The sequence below is a fragment of the Xenopus laevis genome, chromosome 1S, assembly GCF_017654675.1.
Source record: "Xenopus laevis strain J_2021 chromosome 1S, Xenopus_laevis_v10.1, whole genome shotgun sequence".
Classification (NCBI taxonomy): domain Eukaryota; kingdom Metazoa; phylum Chordata; class Amphibia; order Anura; family Pipidae; genus Xenopus; species Xenopus laevis.
Genome location: NC_054372.1, coordinates 4852084 through 4862643, shown reverse-complemented (window position 1 = coordinate 4862643; position 10560 = coordinate 4852084). Strand labels below are relative to the sequence as shown.

At 43.1% G+C, this 10560-nt stretch overlaps 1 protein-coding gene and 1 pseudogene across 1 annotated transcript; both read left to right on the top strand.

Annotated features, from left to right (window-relative positions):
* The first annotated feature begins 2863 nt into the window (after positions 1-2863).
* Positions 2864-3832, top strand: LOC108704107 (vomeronasal type-1 receptor 90). The gene has a single exon (XM_018240503.1). It carries the CDS (start codon positions 2864-2866, stop codon positions 3830-3832), a length of 969 nt encoding a protein of 322 aa, XP_018095992.1.
* Positions 3833-6565: 2733 nt separating this feature from the next.
* The window catches only part of LOC108706487, a 40361-nt pseudogene continuing 36366 nt past the window's right edge, over positions 6566-10560 (top strand).

Here is a 10560-nt window from a genome sequence, read left to right as displayed (position 1 = left end):
AATACAATGGAGGAGAGAGGCTACAGCCCAAGCTCTTTGGAAGCTACTAGATCATTTCAACCATATTTATCTCCTCAGATATACTGTACATGACATCCAGTCCTCCCTTCCAACTAAAACCAACTTACAGCAAATGGATAAAATAATTCAAAAAGCTCAGAAATCAGTGCAGCTCTATAGGCGACAGACTGGAGGGAATGGGACCCAATTTAGAGACTACAATTCCCACTGTAAACTGAATTCCAAGGACCATAATAAATGGATATACTTACTCCGCAAGCACCTTAAGCACTGGTGCGTATTAGTGATCTGCCTGAAACAGGGAAACCACAAGTCCTAGAGGCGACCCTCCAGAACTCCATCCAAGGACACCCCTAGAATCCCCAATCAAGACATCTTACGGGGCCACAAAATCACGGCAAAAGATTGTATATCAAGGACATTGCCCTTGAAATCTTCCAATATGTGGTTCACACTCCAGCAAACCACTACTCCAAGCTCTACTGGAGAAGGGCATCAAATGTCACCAAGAATATCCATTTTCTCTGAATGTACAACACAACGGCCATGACGTGTCCCTGCAAAAACCTGATGACGTTCTCCATTTCTGTAAACAGCTTGATCTGCCTCTGTTAGATTTGTCAGACTGAAGAATATTGACTTATAGTGGAAATAGTTGTGAAGATATACAACTTTTGGACAGTTCCTTATAGGAGATGGTCTACAACAGACAATGATCCGCTGCCTCCAGTCCCAGGATCCCAGATGATTGGCTTTGTCCCTGTCAGATTGACATTGCAAGTTTACTTGCGGTTCATCATTGAAGTTCCAAGTTTACTAAAAATGGTTACTTATATTACAATATTATATGTACAATATACTGTAGCAGCTAACTGATATTATATACCCCATATTGACTTCTTCCTATTCCATTCATTACTCCTCCTCAAGATAGGTACAAGGTATTGTGTTTTTAAAGCTGTCTTCCCTCTGTTATCTTTATTGTGTGTGTAGGGACCCTGAGATTTGGGTTAAATAACTCAGGCAGTTTCCCGTTAGTATTTGGACACCCATGGGTCCTGTAGTTAACTCAGGCAGCTATGTCCCTTGCTGGGTCCACATTCGTTCATGGAGATTGTCCACTAGATGGCACTGTTTGTCAAAATAAAGGGGTTTAGCACCATGTGGTCTGGGCCTGTCCTGGGACTTCGCCTCACTTAGAGGTACTGCAGGTCCAGGTCTGCTGGAAAAGCTAGTTAAGTGTGAGATAGTGATAGTAATACAGTAATAGTCACTCTAGGAGTGAAAGTCAGCACAGGGTAGCTAGAGAGCAGACGTGGCTCCACCGAGGAGAGATAGTGGGGTTAGGACCCCGTGGTATTTGAACCACTAGAGCAGAGACTACAGTGGGTGAGTTGAGGACCAGATAGGGTACCAAGACCCAAGACCCCAGGCTGAATACAATGGATGAGGTGAGGACCAAGTCCGGTGCCAAGATACAAGACCCCAGGCTGAGAAACCCTTGCCTTATTGCTTCACCAGAGGGATAGTGCCTAGTGAGAGTGGTAACTATTCCCCAAGTCTATTGTTGCTGATTGATATTGAATTCTACTCCGTCTGTTGTAGCTTGTACCCCCTGGAGGGAATATTGCTGTTGGCAGCTACTCTATGATTACTGTGGACATCAAAGTGTTTGTGAACTACGTCCTTGCCATTGTTCTCTGTTAATAAACCAGTTATAGTTTACTGCAAAGAAACTGTCTGGCTGAATATCCTGCTGCATTGATCTACACCAGGTACCGGGAGTTGCAGGGAGTTGCTAGGGGTCCAGGGCACTCTACAAGCAGTTTTAGCCTGGTCACACACAGCCAAAAATCCACAGCAAAAGTACACTCAAGGGTGTCCTACATGTGCTTTTTCTGTTTTATTCCTGTATGAAAATTCAAAAAATATCTTTTTTGCATCATTAGCAGCCCCCTTGTTGCCAAGTGTCGTTGCTACAAGAGAATTCAAATACACTAATGATACGTTACACAACTTGTCAGCTTGCAGCCCAGCACATCTTCCGATCACGTGACCCAGCGTGATATACCACATAGTAGCGACAAACAAGTTGAAGACGCGATGCTAATTGCAACCTACGGTACCTCCAAACTTTTTATTGTGCGGAATACAGGCAAACGTTCCAGGAGCCTCACGCTCCCTTCCTCGGTGGTTAAGTGCACAAGTTTGGAGGTACCGTAGCTACACCACCTGCAATTAGCGTCGCATCTTCAACTTGTCTGTCGCTACTACTCGTTGCTATAACAAAAACTGCTTCAGATAAAAATTAGATGGATCCAAAAAAATATTACAAATTTGAATGAAATCGTGACTGTGATCCTTTAAAAAATACCCACAGGATTCCTAAACTCCATTGGGGGAGGAGTAAAATGTTAACATGTTGGGTAATTGATGCATCTCAGCTATGTTTGATATTAGAGTTCAAGTTGTGAGCCTATAGCAGGACTTTCTACATAATCCCCTTACACTCATTATTCTTTGTACTAAATTACTGATCCATCGGGATTTTTCAGGCATCAGAGTAGTGACCTCATTAAAGATACTATCCTGACACCACTGTTAATTACTGTGTGTCCAACCAACAGGGATTGACAGGTAGCCATGGAAATACAGATAAGGCAACTACAACTCCGTCATCAGAAGCCTTTATAAAGGATCCAGCCTTCAGATGATTAGCAGAGGAACTTGGCATCTCCAGGGCACAATACAGAGAAATGAAGGAAGCAAGATGACAGGTTCCTCCTTGGCCATGAAGTAGACAAACCAAATTGCAAGGAGACTATAAAAATCACAACCAACTATGACATTAAGTGGGGAAAATATTGTGTCTTTTGCCATTTATTTCTCTGCTTTTTTTGGAACTGTGGCAAACCTGATCCTACTCTTGGCCTTTATCAGCAATGCCATCAAGAAGAAGGTTTTCCAGCCTCTGGACAGGATCATTGTTAACATGGCATTGGTCAATCTCTTGCTTTGCTTTTACAAGGAGATCCCTGGGCTTATGGTGTTTTTGCACACTAAAGTGTTTGGACAAGTGGGATGCAGGATTCTGCTTTATGTGCACCACACGCTCAGGTTGGTCAGCCTTTGGTCAGTGGCCAACCTAAGCTTTCTTCATCTCATCAAGATAAGGAGACCATACCATCGCTGGTTCCAATTCATTCACAGACATCAAAGGAAGTATGTAAACTGGTCCCTGGCTGGCTGTTGGGTTGTTAGTATCACATTTCATACACCATATTTTCTATACAGTGATACAGGGCATGTGCACAATCAGAGCAACACCCTTCTCACAAGCACCAACTGTTTATGTCCATCAGAGAGCTCCCTGATGAAACTTCTCACCTACATCACCGTTAGCATGGACTTTCTGCTGATAATCCTGGTGATACTATTAAATGGCTTTATCATAGATTTGCTTTGTAGACACAGGCGACAAGTAAGGGACACAATGACGGTCAGACGCGGATGGGACAAACGTGCTGCGAGGGCAACAAGGATGCTCCTGTCTCTGCTCTTAATCTATGTCATCTGCTGGTTCTCCAACGGCTTAGTCTGGATTGCAGTGGTTTCTGGAGTATTACAGAGCTATCAAAATAACATTCTCATTGCAATGCATGGGACTTTGTCCTCTATCTACTACTCCTTCACTTCCGGAATCATGGTTTTTGGCTACAGGCAAGTGAGGGACTACTTATCTGAGGCAACTTGCTGCTCCTGCCAGAGGAGGGCGCCACCGGTTATACAAAGAGAACAACAGAGGCAGTGATGGCAAGGAACATTATACTGATCAATATCGTGTTTTGTAAAGATCTCCTTTATAAGCCAAAAAGATTAGCCTACGAGAGATGCTGAGTCTGCAAGTTATTACTTGGTGATGCCAAATAATAACTCTGGATCAGCCTACTGAAATCCACAGGCTGATTTTAGCCCCTTGGCCTCTAGCCAAATCTTCTTGTCTTATGTCCAGAAGAAATGAGTCTGTTCTCGTGGAACAAACACAAGTCTTCCGGCACAAGCAGACAATAAGTTTTGGATTTCGGCAGGCTGATTTTTGCCCCGTCGGACGCTAGCCTTATCTGTATATGCGTATTTATAGTTATCAACTGGGACATTGATATGTTAAGAAGGTGGAAGGGCTAGATCTAATTTGATACATTTATATTTGTATCATTTTAGAGGATGTATTAGTACTTCCAATAAACTCTCATTTTAAAAAAAAAATTAAATGTTTGCTAATTTATTAAAAAAATCGAAATATGTAAAATTATCCTTGATTTCTGTATGTTGAAGATGTTACCAATAAATAAAAATGTTAAAAAATCAAAATATAAAAAACTTGCCTGAATAAAATCATGGGTAAAAAAAAACTCGAATACTTTGATTTTGTGAGTGTACAAGCTCAAAAAACCTTTAGATGTCAAATTTTTACATTTGAGTTTTTCAAGTTTTTTTGTGGTTCATAATCATGTCTTTGAAACTCGAATTCGTATTTATGAGTTTCCAGCGTTGATAATGCACTCTTAGAGCCAATCAGGAGGGAAGGGAATTTCCTGGGAAGTACATATAAGCGAGGGAAGAAGCCAAGGACCTAAGGATCAATTTCTTGTTTTTGTTACAGAAAGTCCTTGGTAGGGCTCTCATGTCCCAAAAAAAGCACCTTCCCTTAAAAGGGAGAGGCTCTATTAATAATGGATAGAAGGCTATGCAAAAAAAGGAGTCTTTAGACACTCCTTTGCTATAGCTCGAAATGACCCTTTATCTCTGACCCCCCCAAACATTAGACACAAAGGAAAAAGGACCTTCAGACCCTTCTTCACCTCACCACTAGGGAAGGTCCCTTTTCCTGGGGTTTACGAGGCTTTTTATGAGGGTTTTTTTTTTTTTAGAAAGGCCAACTAGTATTAGGGCTGCTGTTGTGGTTATTACCACAACAGAACTTGCCAGTTGGGGCCATAGGTTCAGGTTTGTAGGACTTGGGTTTGTAGGATGAGGTAGGTCCTTGTCTCACCTGTGAGCTTCAACCTGGATCAGACACCTATGGGGCCCCTGAGCAAAGAAGTGCCAGATGGAGAGGTTGGACTCTGCTTCTCTGGTTGATTGTACTGTTAATACAGTAAAGAACTAAAGGACTAGTAGCGAACGAGACAGTCAGCAGCGAACAAGACCGTCGCTATCGAACGAGACAGTCGCTATCATTAGTTCCCACTCTATTGCCAGGCAACTTTTCACGCAGATGAACGGTCATTACTCAGCAAATTCACTAAGATGAGAATTTTACAGAACGTTACCTCTTTCGCCAGAGTTTCCTTCGCCACCTTAGACCTGGCGAACTGATAAGATGAACTTTTTTTTAAACTATTAAAGATTTATGTGTGAACAAGTTTTGGAAAACCATGATAACTTGCATTCTGACTGTAGCCAGTTATATTAGAGCAGACTTAAGCAAACGATTGTCGTCACAACTTCATTTCAACTAAAGGCTGGGCACGGGTTCACAGCTCAGACCCAGCACAGTGCAGCTACTACTGCCTATAGCAGAGCTCTCCGGCCAATCACTATTAGACGTCACTTCCTGCATGTGGGTTTGGGTATAGTCTGGGGGTCGGCGAAGAGATTGTGGTGAAGGTAAATGGACAAGGTGAATAGTCACGAGCGAGGCTGAGGCGGCGGCTGATTATTATTTATTTCATGTAAATTTGAAACCGGCCTGCAATTGGCCCACGGCCTGGACTTTGGACATGGCTTCAATTTTCGAGAGTTTCGATGCATGCGCAGTTGTCGCCAGAACAGAAAATTCTTCCAACTGCGCATCGCTTTGCTGGTCTCATTCCAAAGAGAAGAAGATGGCGCCCGTGAACACCGATGCCTGAATCTGCACCGAGGGGTAAGTAGTTAGGGGCATTTACCCGGGGTAACACTAAGGGTGTTATATATCAAAGTCCGAATGTATCTCAATATTTTCTGCTACAAAATCTGCTTGGGTTTTTTAGGCTTATTTATTATTACATTTTCCCTAAATGTTTTTTTTAAAAAATGTTTGGGGCCCTAATTTTTTTAACTTGTAAGGGGGGCCCTGGTGCCAATGTTTTTTAAAAAAATATTTTTTTGGGGCCTCAATTTTTTTTAACTTGTAAGGGGGGCCCTGGCGCCAATGTTTTTTTAAAAAAATATTTTTTGGGGCCCTAATTTTTTTAACTTGTAAGGGGGGCCCTGGCGCCAATGTTTTTTTAAACTTATAAAGGGGCCCTGACCATCAATAGCTTTTTATAACTTGTGTGTGGGAGGTTACTTTCTTAGCGCTGATGTCTGTGTGGTCTTTAAACTGTGATGTGGAGTGGGCGGGGTCTGGGCGGGGCTTGGGCCCAGGGTGGGTGGGGCCCAATGTTTTAAGGCCCAAATACCTCACAGAGCCGGTGAAGCGGCCATTTTGGAGAGTCAGTGTTTATAAAATAAATAATTGTAGCTATAAATTATAGGGAAATAGATCTGCCATGATAGAAATGATACAAATACATTAAAACAAATGAGGGATACGAAGAACTAGAAGTAATAAAAAAAAACGGATCGAGCAGGCGCTACAAATTTAATAATTTCACCGACCGGCCGATTTTCTTGTAAAAACATTCTTGAAACCATAAAGCCAATGAGGAGACCCCAGGCGCCACCAGTTTCACTAAAGGGGAGTTGTTTTTTGGATACAAACCCGAGGAGTCCGTTTAGGATCAAGGTTTGTTATGAAAAAAGATAAAAGAGGTTACAGTGAAGCCTATAAGATTATCCCGCACGAGTTATGTGCCAAAACCTGACGTGCCGCCGCCCCTCTGAATTGTATTTGGTTTCTTCCAAACAAGCGAGCGATTGGCTGCGCGCTGAATGGGCGTGTCCGATGCGCGTTAGTCGCCGGGGGGCGTGACAGGAGTGTGACGTGTAACTATGGATCCCGTGTTGTACATAATAGAGGCGGCGTTACTGGCTGTGCTGTTGCTCTTCGCTACCAAACTCTTTGGCCACGTGCAACAAGGTGAGCGGCTCTTAGGCCTTTCCTGCTCAAATCCCTCCACTGTCTCTCGCTCTGCGCTACAATCTGAGTCTGACATTTGAGACGCCAGCTGGAAGAGCTCACAGTTCCACTTCCCGATCCCACGCACGGACTGACAATTGTATCATTTCTATGGGGTCCTTGTATATGCGCTGCCACCTACTGGGCAGGCTCCATATTCATTGGCTGCCGCCTACTGGGCTCCATATTCATTGGCTGCTTCCTACTGGGGTCCATTTTCATTGGCTGCCACCTACTGGGGTCTATATTCATTGACTCCTGTCTACTGGGGTCTATATTCATTGGCTGCCGCCTACTGGGATCTATATTCATTGGCTGCCGCCTACTGGGATCCATATTCATTGGCTGCTGTCTACTGGGGTCCATATTCATTGGCTGCCACCTACTGCAGTCCATATTTATTGGCTGCCACCTACTTGGGACCATTTTCATTGGCTGCCGCCTACCGAGGTCTATATTCATTGGCTGCCACCTACGGGGGACACTCTTTATAGGTTGCTGTATACAAGTGACACTATTTATAGGCTGCCAGTAACAAAGGACAATGTTTTTGGGCTGCTGCATATGAGGGACCCTGGTAATCATGGGGGACCCTAAAGGAAAATAGGATTCGGACTGTAGCTTTGCTGGCCTTTACCTGGGTGGACACTCAGGGACTGGGTTCTTTGTACACAAGTGTTATCAACATCTAATGGCTTTTCTAGTATTTATTGGTAGCTAGTTTGGGGTAGTCCTGCTGGGCACTTGTATGCTCTTTGGGCCAGTCGCTGGCTCTTTCGGGCAGGTTCTGCACTGCAGGGGGTTGGCTTTTCCAATCCTCATGGGTTAGAAGCTGGTTGCCAAAGATCTTGAATTCTATGTAGACTTTTATGGGCCTAAAAGGGCCGTACCGTTAAGACATATTCATGGGACACTAGCAGGAGGGTCACTAGAGGACTCCAGCATGCTACCATAATGTTTATTAGACTCTACTCTCAAGCTGATTAATATAGTTACTAGCAGGAGGAGTATATGAAGATTTGGTGTCACCAAACAGCTGAGGTCACTAACTGCCATATTGAATCAGCCAAGTGGCACCATGAGAGGAAGCAAACGCTCTGTATAGAGATGCCACCCTGCAGTTGTCAGTATTATGTTTTATTACAGCACCCAGAACCCCTGACGGCTTTTGATTGTAGGTTTTAGTAAGATTTAGTGCAAAACCAACTTGGGGGTTGGAGACTAAAGTTTAGGGACCCATTGGAAGTGGCATATGAAGTCCTTTAATTACTGGCTGATGAATGCAGGCCTCCGGGACCTTCCCGTGCCACCTCCAGACACTTGTGTTTCTGCCCAGCAAGCTGTAGCATGATGGACTTTATCCTCCTGGAATACTTGTAGATATTGCCTGCTCTGAGATACATTTTTAAAGTACATTTTTATACTTTTTTTCTGTTTATCACTAGCTGATCAAGAACAGCAACAGAATGTGGCGGCAGCAGCAGCAGCGAGGCCTCGTCCACGGCCAGTGGATCGGACAGAGGGAATGCCGAGAGTCAGGAGAAACCGAATGTCGGCCCAGAGGAGAGCCCAACACTTAGAGGAGGAGAGAGAAGGTAATGATGAGATGCCAATACCTCCATTTATATGGGACGCTGCCTTAAGTTGGTGCTAAACACTAAATTGGTTCAAAGAATATTTTATACTGGTGACCTGAGTTCTGGTGCAGCTCAGATGCAGCTACAGGCGCATTCATATTTCCCCAATATTCTCCCCGCTGTCAGCTCAGTGCAGCTCTATGTAAGCCATTGGCTGGATGTTTTACCACCTATAGTAGGATCAGCGTTGCCCTCAATTCCTTCCCACTGGCAGAAATGTCCTCTGTCTCATGGAATATTTTCCTGGAAGTGCCCCCATCTCTTTTAATTGTCCCATCGGTGGGTTTACTGTTGGAGAACACGAGTGTGCAACAGAAATGTGTAAAGTAGGGGGACGGTGCAAGATTCTAGTGGCCCTTGAGAGAGTATTTGTCCCGTAATTGAAGGATTAGGAGAATGGATTGATAAATAGTTTGTTTTTAGCTATTTTGGATACAGCCCTTGGAGCAATTTATTAATTCGCATTGGGGCAAAGGTGGGTGGGTCTGTGTGTGCCGGATGCTTCACTTATAACTACAATATCTGTTAGTAAGTGATCTGTTTAGTTCTGACATGTCAGATGCAGAGAGGGATTTTCATTCAGTACAACGAGTAACTATTTTATTAACAGATAGAACACCCGAATTCTCTCAGCTAGGGGCGTGTGCCAGATGATTCCTTCTGCATATGAAGTTTACCTCTTACACTTCAGTGTGCTACATGTAATACATAGATTATTCCATTGCAGATTTTATCATTGGATCTGGTGTATACGATTCATTTACACAGGGAATGTGCAGTTGTGTGAGCCACATGCGTCCGCTATTTTGTTTTGTATGTAGGGAGGCATTTCAATGAACCTGTTCAGGGTTCTAAATACAAATGCTTTGAATGCTGAGTAAGTATAAAAAAGGATATTCCCTTGTCTGTATGTGGCTTTAGTTATTACTCTCGTGAACACTGTGTATAAAATAGCACTTTCATAAAGATGAGGAATAAAAGGGGAATGAATGCTGCACATAATAATGTCTAATCAAAAGATGGAGCAGAGATTTCCAACCTATTGTTGCCTAAATGTATAATGTTCCTTTGTTGGGCAGCAAAAGGGTTCAGTGTGGAAGCCAAATCTCACAACTGGTTGGGGTGAGTGGCATTTGCTGTACAAACATTGGCAGTGCAACTATAGTATCTTATCATCTGGGAAGCCATTACTCACACCCATCGGAAGGGCATAACCCATAGACTCAGCTTTAATCAAATAATCCAAAATTTCAACACCTATTACTCTGTAATAAAACTGTAATAAAACAGTAGATTGTACTCGATTCCAGCGAAGATATAATTAATCCTTATTGGAAGCAAAGAAATCCTATTCAGTTGAATTAATGTTTAAATTATTTTAGTAGGCTTAAGGTAAGGAGATCCAAGATAACAGAAAGATCCTTTATCTGAAAACCCCCCAGGTCCCAAGCATTCTAGACAATCTTCACAATACAATACAGATAAGTAGTACTAATCTCTTATCTACTGTGTATCCTGTGCTTGAATGGCTGCCCCCATGGCTACACAGCAGCTTGTTTATATAAACTATAGTAGTACTTATCTGTTATCTACTATGTATCCTGTGCTTGAATGGCTGCCCCCATGGCTACACAGCAGCTTGTTTATATAAACTATAGTAGTACTTATCTGTTATCTACTGTGTATCCTGTGCTTGAATGGCTGCCCCCATGGCTACACAGCAGCTTGTTTATATAAACTATAGTAGTACTTATCTGTTATCTACTGTGTATCCTGTGCTTGAATGGCTGCCCCCAT

Bases quoted from the DNA above. Each gene is read 5' to 3' on its own strand.
- LOC108704107 (XM_018240503.1), top strand. From the start codon at position 2,864: ATGACATTAAGTGGGGAAAATATTGTGTCTTTTGCCATTTATTTCTCT.